At 39.6% G+C, this 14,456-nt stretch overlaps 1 protein-coding gene across 1 annotated transcript in view; it reads left to right on the top strand.

Annotated features, from left to right (window-relative positions):
* LOC126474258 (piggyBac transposable element-derived protein 4-like) overlaps positions 1-3,923 on the top strand; it is a 36,741-nt gene extending 32,818 nt beyond the window's left edge. Inside the window, exon 4 of the mRNA XM_050101723.1 lies at positions 2,308-3,923. Within this exon, the coding sequence (XP_049957680.1) occupies positions 2,308-3,923 (1,616 nt within the window). The remainder of the gene's footprint in view (positions 1-2,307) is intronic.
* Positions 3,924-14,456: the final 10,533 nt, after the last annotated feature.

Below are 14,456 nucleotides of genomic sequence, written 5' to 3'. Positions count from 1 at the left end.
TTTTTCTTACCTCGGCGTATCCCCAGAGACAGGGCAGAATGAGATGAGGTCGGCGGTCTGGACGTCTCCCTGCGACCTCCGTCACCGTTTCTCATTCTTCTGCCATTTGTCCAGGGCCACTTTTCACGTTGCTTGTCCCCCACGGTGAAGGAAATAAATATGGTGACGCCGCATAAGAAATCGACCTTCGTGAGACTGGAACTCCGCAGAGGGACGTCTGGATATAGAGTGACAGGGACCAGATCAGAAGTCGATTTAGGAATTGTACATCAGTATGTAGGCTTGACACGAAATGAATGGGATTCTCTGTACGAAGCTGCGAAGTACGCTGAGCGCTGGTTTGCACACTGGACCCTCACACGGTGATACTGGGGCTCAAGTTTTGTCTCGCCCTTCGGTTTCACATTATTTTCCAGGCTGTTATGATGCTCTGCGCTCACTCGCTCATGACTCTGGTTCAAATGGCTCTGAGCATTATGCGACTAAACTTCTGAGGTCATCAGTCACCTAGAACTTAGAACTAATTAAACCTAACTAACCTAAGGACATCACACACATCCATGCCCGAGGCAGGATTCGAACCTGCGAGCGGCCACCCCGGCCGGCTACATTGGACACTAGTGAGGTTCAGTGGCAGGATGAACAGGACACCGGGTCGAGAGACTATAGTGTTATAAATACAAAATCAAATCGAGGTAACACAGAGGTAGCTCTCAAAACGAATGAGAAAATAATCATGTGGGTAAGCTATTGTGAGAGCCATAATGGAAATAGTGTCGTAATAATCGTCATCGTAGTACAGGTTTATTTGCCAACTACACCGGGGGCGCTGATGGGACTGAAAGAATATACGATGACAAAAAGCAATTATTCAGATACTTTGAGAGGCACCCACATGCCTTGCTCATACTGTGGCAACAAGCAGTCAGGCCTGCAAAATGAGTGGTCTGCCAAGCGAGTGGATTCATTCTTATTTATCAAGTAGCATGAGCTCTAGTACTCACAATTAAGTTACAAATTATTCTCCTGTTTGAATATTACGCAACGGAAACGGATAACGCACATCTGACTATTAAAAATACGCACTGGCAATACCACATTTTCTTTCTTATTTAACGGCTTTGATCAACACGTGCCACCGCACTGAATATCAATGGTGCACACATCATAAATTCTGGATATCATGACAACATACTATTCGAAGGACAAGACCAACAATCTTTTTATTTTCACTATTCTTTTTTATTCCGATAAATTCTATAACCTAAACACACCATTACATTTTCTACAATAATTGCACATGAGAAACTCCGCCCAGTGGGCATGGCTTTACATTGGTGATTCTCTATCTTATGGTCTCGTAATTATCTAACACTACAGTGCACTTTCTGGATAGGATGGTGGATCTTTTGCTATATCATACAGTTCGACTCTCACACCCATCATCACGAAAATTTCCTCCAGACCGAGTGGTACAAAAAGGAACATGCATAACCCACTGCCTCTGAACCTATCTTGCTATTCTCCCATGCAAACCACACATACTCATATTACATGATATACACTGGCAACATGGAATACAGCACAAGGAATAGTCACAACGTTATAATTACATCACTTTCAGCTTTCCCACTTCAATTAGTATTCATTCCAGTTTCACACGACACTGCCCCACTTCGTAACTTTTCTTTCCTACTATGAACTCAGCAATGCAATGCAATGCAAGCCAAGTGGCGTTGCTGGATAGACGGCTGACTCACCTTGCTTCACTCTCAGAGTATTATAGTTTGAATCAAGCGTCACACGGAAACATAACACGCAGAGTAATATTAGCACTCTAAGCGCCAAGCCCGTAAAATTTACGGGCCTGGGATCGCGCGAAAATCACCAAGCCCGTAAAATTTACGGGCCGCTACATTTAATTTCATTCAAAACACTGCAACGTTATTTCTACGGGTTTGGCCAGCGCTATACGTTTTTCAGATGTTTATTAACAAAATGCGTCCATAGATGTCACGGCAGCGCTGTAATTCATGTTAAAACTTATCTTTGCGTTCTCAGTCTGTATATCATTCAGTTGTTTGTCATCATGTTTCGGCGCGGTTTATCAGACGCAGAAATTGCGGATTTGATCAATCATAGCGACACTCTGGATAATGTAGAGAGTGATTCAGACGATTCTGAATGCAATGGTGTGTTTGAAGGTACGTATTTCCGAATTTTCCACGTAATTGTGCAGTACGCACATATCTGTTGAACATGTGTAAACGATGTATGTAGTTACACATAATGTGATATTCTTTTTAGAAGACGAGATTGATGACAGTTTGTCTTCAGATGAAGACGAGAATGATGTTGAAGGTGTTGCTTCAAATCCAGCAGCTGTGCCGTATCCGAAAGACAGTGAGTGGACTGCAGTTGACACCTACCGACCTCTGCCTGTCAACACGACACCCAGGCAGATACTAGTGGATATTGATGAGTCGAGTTCTGTACTGGATTGCAGTAAAGTGTTCCTTACTGACAGTGACGTAAATGAACTCAAGAGACAGACAAATTTGTATGCATCACAGACAATACAGAAGAAAAGAAGAGGAAATAATCTGAAGCCCCATTCAGTTTTGAGTTCGTGGAAGCCAGTGACTATAAGTGAGATGAGGCGTTTCTTGGGTATTATTTTCCACATGTGTGTTTCGAAAAAGCCAAAAATTGCGGACCATTGGAGCACTAATCCTGTTCTTAGTTGTAACTTTTGTCCCCATGTCATGAGCCGTTTGCGTTTCACTCAGATACTGTCATGCTTGCATCTTGTTGACAATTCAAATCAGAAAAAACCAGGCGAAGATGGATTTCATCCACTTTACAAAGTTTTGCCATATTATAATAATTTGAAGGAGCGATGTATCCAGGCATATCGTCCCTCAGAAAAAGTGACAATTGATGAAGGAATTTGCCCATTTCGAGGTCGTGTGAGTTTCCGTGTTTACATGCAAAATAAGCCTCATAAGTATGGACTGAAAGTATATGCTGTTGCTGAAGCCAGTAGTGGCTATGTTGTAAATTTTGAAGTTTATGCTGGTAAGCATATTGTTGACAATTCTTCGTCTGCGGTTATTTTGCGATTGTTGTCTGACAGCAGCTTGCTGAACAAAGGCCACACTGTGTATTTAGATCGATTTTATTCCAGTCCAGAGCTATTTCAGCAACTGGCAGAGAAAGGCACTGGAGCTGTTGGTACTGTGAACAAATCCAGGAAAGGATTGCCTAAAGATTTAGTATCTGCTAAGCTGAAAAAGGGCGAAATGTCTTTTCGGCGTAAAGATAATGTATTGGCAATGAAGTGGAAAGATAAGAGAGATGTGTATACATTGTCTACAAGGCATCAAGCAACATTTGGTACGCATACTAAGAGAAATGGGTCTGTAGTATTGAAACCACTTCAGGTACTTGATTACAACCTCAATAAAATTGGAGTGGATATTGGAGACCAACGCCTGCAGTACAATCCGTTCCAGCACAGAACTGTGAAATGGTGGCGAAAATTATATTTCCATTTGCTGCTTATGGGAGTATCAAATGCATTTTGGCTGTACAATGCAGTGCACAGGAAGAAAATTACAATAACAGACTTTATAACAGTGCTTGCAGTTCAGCTTGTTGAAGACGACACACTTGAATTCATTCCAAGAAATGAAGGAACTGTAGGTCGGCTAACAAAGAGACATTTTTTGCAGCACATACCTGCAACTACTAAGAAGTATGCTGCTCGTGTGTGTCACGTGTGCAGTTCCAGGAGCAAGAAACAGAGTGGCAAGGCTTCTCGCAAAGAGACACGATACGAATGTGAACAGTGTGGCGTTGCACTCTGCCTGGAACCTTGCTTTAAAATTTTCCACACTAAAAAACAATATGATTCTGTGTGAAATTTATATGTAATACTGTATACTATCAGAAACATGTAATGTAGTGCCACAATTTTGGTTAAAAATAAATCACAATTGTATTCCCTTATTCGTATGACTTTTTCTAAATTCTTAAAACATCTAAGTGATTTCTATAACTGTACCTTAAAGCTGTGCATTGTAAAGTAGTTTCTTTCACTCAGAATTAAAGTAGAAATGTGCAGCTTCAAGATGGTACCAAATTTGCCACAATCCAAACAGTAGATTTGATGCAGTAATTTTTTTAATATTGGTAAAATTGCCCGGTTTCTAGGGACGGGTGCATAAAATAGGCCTGGTACAGAGAGTGTTAGCAACATATTCGTCACACACGCGAGTCCTCAACTGATACCATGGACGAGTACTTCCCTTTACCCTTCGTCTCATACACAGATTGAGACTCACACAGTACTCACCACGTGGAAGTATTCGTCTCTAATTTCAAGTTCTGCACGCGCTATTTGTTAAATATTTCCAACTTATAGTACACATGCCAGTAATTCAGCTTAATGTTAGCACTCGGAAGTATTTCAACTTATTGCTACACGTGGTTTCATTGTGACCGTTGGTCACTTCCGAAGATTACTACGATCCCCTTAATGTTACCTGCCTGACATTTAATTCTCCCCACAAAAGTTCCTGAAATAGAGAAATTATTATTCCAAACTACTCTTAAGTATTCCACATGCATACCATTCTCTCCACTCTTTTGTCTTTACGGAGCACATCTAAGACAGGTCTTACCAACACAAGATCCAGCGCAAGAGTGCTGAAAACATGGCCGTTCTTCAGGTCACCTCGCACCTCCGTCGAGGTGGGGGCGCACCATGTTATCGTATTGGTCGGCCACATTTCAGGCGCTCAAAGCTCAGGTAAATTTCATCTCTTTGATCCCACCAAAGGTGACCAAAGGACCGTCTCAAAGATGATCATATATTGCACCTTCAGCATCTGCAGTTAGCAGACAACCATACATTCATTCATTTCGCAGAGCTTACCAAATTGGACATAGGGATTTATTTTGTGGGAGTGCACATGTGATCAATTAAATAAACAAATTGTCCTTCTTTCCTACACTGGTATCCGTATTCGGTGTATTAAGTGAAATTGAGTTATTATTACAAAAAATATGTTGTTCTGACAAGAATGATGAAGAATGTTGTACCTATTTTCAATGTCGGGCGGTACTGTACCCTTTCAACTTAAGAGGTGGGTGACTGAAATTTGGTGGTAGGAAGAGGAAGAGAAAGAAAAGTTGGTGAAAAGAAATGAAAGAGGAAACTGCCTGGTAGAATTTTGCACAAAGCGTAATATAATCATCGCTAACACTTCGTTTAACAATTGTGAAAGAAGATTTTATACATGGACTCCATCTTGAGACTCTAAAAGGTTTCAGCTTGATTTTATAATGATAAGACAGAGATTTAGGAATAGATGTGGGGCAGATGTTTGCTCTAATCACTATTTATTGGTTATGAACTGTAATTAAAACTGAAGAATTTCCAAAAAGGTAGAAAGTTAAGGAAACGGGACCTGGATAAGTTGAAAAAACCAGAGGTTGTTGAGAGTTTTAAAGTTAGCACTAGGCAACGATAGACCGGATCAATGAAAAATAATACGGTAAAAGACGAATCCGTAGCTTCGAGGGATGTAACAGTGAAGGCAGCAGAGGATGAAATAGGTTAAAGAAAAGAAAGAGACCAAATATAAATCCTTGGATATATTGAATTTGATTAATGAAAGCAGATAATATAAAAATGAAGCAAAGAAATCAGTTTTAAGAAAATAGAAAGCTCAAAAAATGAAGTGAACAGGATGCGCAAAATGGCTAAGGAGGAACTGCTAGAGAACAAATGCAAGTTTATAGAAGCGTGTGTAATTAGGGGGAAGACAGATGCCGACCACAGGAAAATTAAAGAAGCGGCTGTGTGAATATCTCGAAAACTACACATCGAATCAAAAGAAGCTGTAATTCCAATTTGTTTGCCTCGGAGGGGGACATACAATGGACCACACCCGACCCCACCCCATACCGTGCCTGAACGGCGGGGGACAACTTTGAAATCTTCAATGGGAACCCCCGTGTTTTATTGAAGGTTACTATTATACGGCAAAATCTACATAGTTTCGTCCGAAACATTTTCTTCCTTTCGGCACAGACGGCGCTGTAACCGGAGGAATAGAAATGGGTACACAATGGTAATTGACGAAGTGCTACTCAATGGCCCTTGGATATTCAATGGCACATGGACCCCGCCTCCGTGCTCAAAGCGTATGAAAAGCCAGTAATTCATAGCTTCCAATTGGCAACCCCATTCGCAACAGGAACAACAGCTACTACTGCAGGATGTTGCCCTATGCGTTCAACGTACGTGGTTTCAGCATGACGGTTGCCCACCGCATTACGCATCTGAAGATCGGGAGGTTTTAGACCTTGTTTGCACTGGTCGGTGGATCAGCAGAGGTGGCTCTATTAATTGGCCGCTGAGGTCATCGGGTATGACGTTGCCAGATTTCTTTCTGTGATTATATTTAACCCTCCACCACACACCGTCAGGTGGCTTGCGGAGTATGGATGTAGATGTAGATAAGATGTACCACCAAGTGCCAACAGGCTGCGAAGACATGGTCGACCGCATCAGAAGCAGCTGTGATGACATCCCCGCAGATATGAGTTTGTCCAGCGTACGGTTATTTGAAAAGCGGATCAGTAAGCGCATTGTAGTTGGCAGTGTTACGTTTGAACACTTACTCTAGTTGGAAAATTAGAATAGCTTTCGCCTCGGGCCAAGGCCACAGTGGCGCGTCTACTACTCCCCTGTTCGGCAAGTCGGAGGCATTCAACGTTGCGAATGGGATTTCCAGTTAGAAGTTATGAAATACTGGCCTGTTCTGCCGTCGCAGCATGGAGGTGGGGGTCCTACGTGCCACTGGATAATCAAGGGCCGTCGAGAAGCATGCCGTAAATTACTATTACGTATCCGTTTATAGCCCTTGCATTACAGCGCCATCTCTGGCGAAATGAAGAAAATGTTTCAGACAAAAAATGCTTAGATTCTGTCGTAGAATCGTAATCTGTAATAAAAAACGGGGGTTCCCATTAAAGATTTCAAAGTTGGCCCCTGCCACCCACACACGGCGTGGGGCGGCGGGTCGAGTGTGGGATCGTTGGGTGTCCACATCAGAGACAAATAAATCGGAATTATAACTTTTTTTGATGCGATGTGTAGTTTTCGAGGTATTTGAATATCTTGAGTTCAAATGAACACCCTAGAGACGTGCTATAAAAGGGATGTGAACTTGAAGGCTATATTGTAGAGAGAGAAGCGGAGGTACATGAAGATTAGTTGGGACACATGATATTGCGAAACTGATTTGACAGAGCTTTGAAAAATCTCAGCGGAAAAAGTTGCCCTGGAGTAGGCGACTTTCCCTTAGAACTGCTTATTTCCTTGGGACAGCCAGCCATGTCAAAATAATTCCACCTCGTGTAAAAGTTACGGGAAATACCGTCAGATTTCAAGAAGAATGTAGTAATTCCAGTTCCGAAGAAATGAAGTATTGACAGATGTATTAGCAAACTTTGAGTTTAATAAGTCATGGTTGCAAACACCTGATGTTATGTTTTTGAACTAAAGGTATTTAAAATGAAAATACAAAATACATGTTTGTATTTGAAATACCTTTCTAGTGAAAGTACTTTGTCTTTTGTATAAAATGTTTTTTTGAAATCTCTTTCGTAGTTTCAAAATGATTTTGAAAATATAAAATACTACTCAGCATTTTTCTCAACCTGCCGTCAAAGCTTCTGTTTTTCACCAAGTCCTGCTGGTGTTTCGCATGCCTCATGTGATCGTTGAAGGTCTCTCCGATGTGGCCTCAAAGAACTCCTGTCTCAGTAAATGTGTGCGTTCAATCTGGAAGCCAGTTCAAAACAAAATTTAATGAGCCCCACCAGCTGAAATTCTTTTACTGACTGTTATTGACCTTTTTTAGGAAATACGTCAAAGCAATGCTTTTATTTGTTCCCTATGGCTTGCATCTAGGGTAGAAGTATAGTATTATGAAGAATATGATGATTCTCTAGCTGTTTTCAAAATGCAACTTTTTGTCATTTTGCTGACTAAATCAGTAAATTTCGCTTTAACTATTGTCTCTTAAATAGTGAGCCATACATTTACGACCCGAATCAGATTTAAATCCAGTTCTGGGGATTCGTTCCTGGATACGTAAATCAAAAGACGCCATCTTTTCTACTGCCTTTAGCAAATTGTCGTTATACGCTCAATGATACTTTTACCCTGAAAAATTAGTTATATTAAATTACTTGAACAAATCGTATATTTATTGTTAGTAAATAATCAACTTCCAACGTGCGATTTGAACTACATCACAACAAGTGGGACTGAGGAGTGAAGAATGAAATTTCATGCCAAAAGCATTTCATGAGATGCGCCCGGGGTTCCCCTGTGCGAGCAACTGTTCTTCTGGCGACCAGTTGCCCTGACCAACTGCTATTGGGAATACTGGCAAGCCCCTCGCGGGGTGTCTATTGTTGTTAATATGTGTTAATATGCTGCTGCTTCTCCTGTCAGTTCAGACGGATGAAAGCAATGACAACACGAGTATTGTCGTACTTATTGTATCGTTTCATTGGCGTTTTTCCTTGTGGAATTGGTTATATGCTATTTACTCCTTCTACATAAAACTCCAATATGTAGGTACAAAAAATATTATTTGTTACTTGTATACTGTATTACTTGTGTTACTGAATATCAGGAGGAAGAAAACTGGCGTCTACGGATCGGAGCGTGGAATGTCAGATCCCTTAATTGGGCAGGAAGATTAAAAAATTTAAAAATGGAAATGGACAAGTTAAAGTTACATTTATTGGGAATTACTGAAATTCTGTGGCAAGAGGACCAAGACTTCTGGTCAGGTGAATACAGGGTTATAAATACAAAATCAAATAGGGGTAACGCAGGAATAGGTTTAATAATGGACAGCCGGCCGAAGTGGCCGTGCGGTTCCAGGCGCTGCAGTCTGGAACCGCGAGACCGCTACGGTCGCAGGTTCGAATCCTGCCTCGGGCATGGATGTGTGTGATGTAATTAGATTAGTTAGGTTTAACTAGTTCTAAGTTCTATGGCACTAATGCCCTCAGTAGTTGAGTCCCATAGGGCTCAGAGCCATTTTTAATAATGGACAAAAAAATTTAGCGCTGGTAAGCTACTGCGAACAACATAGTTGGACGCATTATTCTAGCCGAGATAGACACGAAGTCCACGCCTACCACAGTGCTACAACTAGCTCTGCAGACGTTGAAGAAACCGAAGAAATGTATGATGCGATAAAAGAAATTATTCAGATAGTGAACGGAGACGAAAATTTAATAGTCATGGGGGACTGGAATTCGATAGTAGGGAAAGGAAGAGAAGGAAAAGTGTTATGTGAATATGGACTGGGAGTAAGAAATGAAAGAATAAACCGCCTGGTAAAATTTTGCACAGAGCATAACCTAATCATAGCTAACATTTGGTTTAAGAACCATAAACGGAGGTTGTACACGTGGAAGAGGCCTCGAGACACTGGAAGACTTCAGATAGATTACATAATGGTAAAACAGAGACTTGGGAACTAGGTTTTAAATTGTAAGGCATTTCCAGGGGCAGATGTCGACTCTGATCGCAATTTATTGGTTATGTACTGTAGATTAAGACTGAAGAAAGTGCCAAAAGATAGGAATTTAAGGAGATGGGACCTGGATAAAGTGAAAGAACCAGAGATTGTAGAGATTTTCAGAGAGAGCATTAGCGAACGACTGACAAATACAGGGGAAAGAAATACAGGAGAAGAAGAATAGGTAGCCTTGAGAAAAGTGAAGGCAGCAGAGGATCAAGTAAAAAGATGAGGCCTAGTAGAAATCCTTGGGTAACAGCAGGTATACTGAATTTATTTGATGAAAGAAGACAATATAAAAATGCAGTTAATGAAGCAGATGAAAAGGAACACAAATTTCTCAAAAATGAGATCGACAAGAAAATAACTAAGGAAGGATGGCTAGAGGACAGATGTAAGGATGTAGAGGAATATATCACTAGGGGTAACATAGATATTGCATACAGGAAAATTAAAGAGACCTTTGGAGAAAAGAGAACCACTTGTATGAATATCAAGAGCTCAGATGGAAAACCAGTACTAAGCAAAGAAGGGAAAGCAGAAAGGTGGAAGGAGTATATAGAGGGCTATCAAAGCAGATGATCATAGCGAAACGTAATAGGCTCATCATTGCAGCAATTACTTACCCCCCCCCCCCCCCCAACCAAGCTGTGGCCACCAAGACTTTTACAGACTTAACTTAGCACGTATATTATGTGTTCTTGTAAGAATCTGTCAGCTCTGCGTTTATATTGTTACTTAGTTTATATTATGTAATTAATTTTTTGTGTGAAGTGATTATAGTGTCAAATCATAGCTGTTAAAACAACGGCGGCATTAACCAAAGAGGTGGCAAAAGGATTTGTTGATTACGATTGGCTGGCACTTGCAAATTTCAGGTCTGTTCGTGTCGACTGTCTTTTATTTCCGACTACTGGAAACCTCGCGGCCGTTGGCGTGTCGCTTTACATCCCACTTCTCTTCGCTATATTGAAACGTCCCCTTTGAAGAATTATACACGGCTGTCCTTAAACTGACACACAATATTTTGTTAGCGCAACGCAATCTGACTTTCAATAATTCGTACAAAGGAATGGCCCTCACTAACAGTAAACTATACCTTTCACAAATCACTTACCTCACAAAAATCTTCGCTACTCAAGCTACTGCAATACAGCGAGCGCCACTACTGCCAGCTAAATAAAAGATTCAAACTACTGAAGGCACTAACTACTGATAGAGATAGTTAGCAAATGAAAGATATTAATAGAGAACAAACAATGTATTTACCTTGATATCATCATATATAAATATAGCAGTTCATGACAAATTTCAAAACTCCGCCATCTCTCTCCCCACATCCACCACTGCTGACGGCTCACCTCCAACTGCGCAACGCTACGCGCTGTTCACATCCAGCTGCCCAACACTACAATGGCGAGTATTACAACAATGCAAAGCAGCCACAGACTGCACACAGCACAGCCAGTGATTTTCATACAGAGGTGGCGTTACAAATAAAAAACCTAAACAGCCTACTTACATAGCTCCCATGCTCCCCACAAAAAATTTTACAAATTGGTTTGGGCAGTGGCCAATACAGATTTGAAAAAAATTTTCATAATTACAATAACAAAGAAATCAAATGCACACACTTATTGACACAATGTTGGTCAAAAGCTAAAATTTTGTCACAGTCCATAAAGACAGTCCTGATCATTCATCATAATAGTCATTACAGTTTTTTTTCGCAAAGTCTCATTAGTAAAAGAAATTGCACACAGAAGTAGTGGATTTCCATGCAGTCTTGAAGAAGTAGTGTTGTCCTTCCAACGGAAAGACAGCGCTGACTCTCGACATGCAGACAGGAAATGGGTCACAACAGAGCAAACCCACAACAGAGTCATTCGAAGTTTTGAAGAATATTGGTAGGTAGGTCATCACAGAGCAGACCCACTGTAGTCCTGGTAGAGATTATGGTATTGGTGGGCCACCAGAGGTGCAGACCCACTGCAGTCCTTGTAGAAATAATGGTATTGGTGGGTCATCAAAGATGCAGACCCACTGTAGTCCTTGTAGAGACGGCCAGCAGCCATCTGTTACGACTGTGCAGGTGCACAATCACCATCAAAGAGTCTTGCAGAGAATATAGCAAGTCCATAAACCACCACTTGTGCACTCACAAAGTTTTTGGAATTGTCCTTAGAACCAGCAATGCTGTTATCCAGTCCCTTGCTGAATTAGTAACACACGTGCAAACACTAACAGTCCCAACTTCTCACATACTGTGCATATACTATGACCAACAGAAATGTGTGCAGTGAAATGTAACTAACAAGTTAATAATATCATGAACTGGTGACAATTACAATTTTATAACATAAGAATACAATAACAAAGGTACAAAATACATCATTAAAGAACATAACAATACAGATAACATTTGTAGTAAAACAGGCTTTACAAAAGAATAGAAATAAACATATACATCAATGTTACAGGAATTATGAGATAAGTAGATACATAAAAGATCAGAATAACTTTTGGAACATCAACTTTACACATGAGCATTAAAACAAAACAGAATAAATAATGTCTAAGCATATTTACAAGGTAAATAACATATTATTAATGCAAATTATATTTGAGGATAACAGTATTCCTCATCATAGTGAGTGTAGCTTAGTATTAGAAAAATTCTACAATATAAGTCTTATCAGATAAACATATAAATACAGGAAAAACATAAATACACAAGGGTACCCAAACACATAGTGGGATAACACAAAAGGAAAGGACAGGGTTTCTTTCATTGCAGTATTTTGCAAACAAAAGTTTCTTTGCTTCTTGGAGATCTCCCTTCATTCATCATTATTCCCAAAAGTCCTATCTAAGCCTGCCTTCTGTATTTTGTTCACATTCTCTGTCAAAAATAGTTTTTCTCCCTGCTTTCTGTATTCTGTTCACATCCTCTGTCAATAATAGTTTTTCTCCACTGTACAGTATCCTTTTTATTTTGCCAGACCATTTTCTGATAGCTTCTCAATGCATTTCTTATAAATTTATAATAGTTAGTTTCTTATATAGTCTACTCCTCTTAAGCTAACTTAAATCTACTGAGCTCAGATGCTAAACTAAGGGACGAGGCAATGCAGCAGCGCATAACAAATTAACACAAACAGCAATGCAAAAAAATGGAAAATTGCAAAGCAAGCTACAGTAAATATAAATTACCAAGCAATTCAACATTACAACTAATATGAGGCAATGCGCAGCAAACAAAAAAATAAATCTGGCTTAGCAGAGTAACACAAATTCAAATTCAGCAACACTATGCCTGGCAAACAGCAGCAGAAAATGAAATACCTAAACATGACATAGCTCAAGCAGAAAAAATAGTACACTAAAGATAACAATGCAGATAAGGGAAATGTATAATCACATCTTAATGTCTAAATAATTAAAGTGGTGCACCACAACAACTTATTGTAAAAAAAATATTACCATGTACTTGAAAAGAATATTATGTGTCCAGTTACTGTTACTAGTCCCTTCTTATTGTTCTTTCCTTTCCAAGTGCTCCTTTTTTTAAAGAATGTGGATTACAAAATTATCATTTAATAGATCTGTTGACAGAAAGTGTTCACATTAGCAAATGCATCTAAGTTTATTTTATAAAACTAATGCTGTAACACAGCTGGAAAACAGGTATCAAATGAAATAAGCAATTACGCAAACCAAAGCATACAAATATCATTCAATAGTCATGTGACATTTCATAAGTTAGTAGAAATTCTCTCAACTCTCGTAGAAAGACGCTTGTCGTAATCAGGTGTGCAGATGTAAAAATATTTCTCGTCATTTCATTAGGCATTTCAGTAAATATCATAAATTACGAGCTCCACAGTATGCTTTCAACAAGGAAATGTCAATAGCGAGGATAATGGCCTCCCCTTTTTTTTTTACCTGTGCTTCCGGAAAGGCACACCCTAATGGCTTGTTCTCCAGGTGTCTGACACAGCGGTGTGCCGACGACGCACGTACAGGTGGTCACTTAACTTTCTTACGGAAATATTTACGACAGCAGTTTCCGCTACAGTGACAGTCTCAGATAAAAATATTTCACAGGTCAAGAATTAGCGTTGCAAATCTGTTGAAAGAAAATCCTATAAATATAAGTGTCCAAATAAAATATTCGTCAGCATTGTGATACAGTCACGCATTTACGCACATTTCATAACTCTTGAAGTACGATTCTTGGTTTCCAACATCCTTTTTCACAAATCAAGAGTCCCTACCCACTATTCATTATTCCTTACCTTATTACACATACACATATTCGTATTCATCAACACATAATAACTACATAGCATAATCAGGTTCCTCATATACGGTAGCATCATCTTATTGATCATAAACATATCTCAACAGCATAGTACACATCGTCGTCGTAATAATAACATCATAACACCTCAGTCAAATCTCAAAAACGTCGTAGCTTTCTGTAATATTTTCAAAACCTAAAAAAAATTCTCTGCTCATTTCAATAGTGTCATCTACCTCAAACGTACTTTAAAATCATGCTCCCTTACCAAATATATCATTCAAAGCTCTCATAGTATCACAATGGTTCCGAAAAAATATGAGCATTTCACAAACACAAAGTACAGACAAAATACAATTTCATAAGTGTGAAGTTATCCAACTGTGTAATTGCGTAAACATCTGTCACTGATGTAATAAAAAAAAGTTTATCTCTCAGTTACATGATGAGATAGCTGTGTAATTTGTGTGTTAGAGAAATATGGTACCGATGTGTAAAGTTGTATAAGCAAATACCATATTAGCTAGGGTTCC

This window comes from Schistocerca serialis, chromosome 4 (genome assembly GCF_023864345.2).
Source record: "Schistocerca serialis cubense isolate TAMUIC-IGC-003099 chromosome 4, iqSchSeri2.2, whole genome shotgun sequence".
NCBI lineage: Eukaryota > Metazoa > Arthropoda > Insecta > Orthoptera > Acrididae > Schistocerca > Schistocerca serialis.
This window is presented reverse-complemented; position numbering and strand designations above follow the sequence as displayed.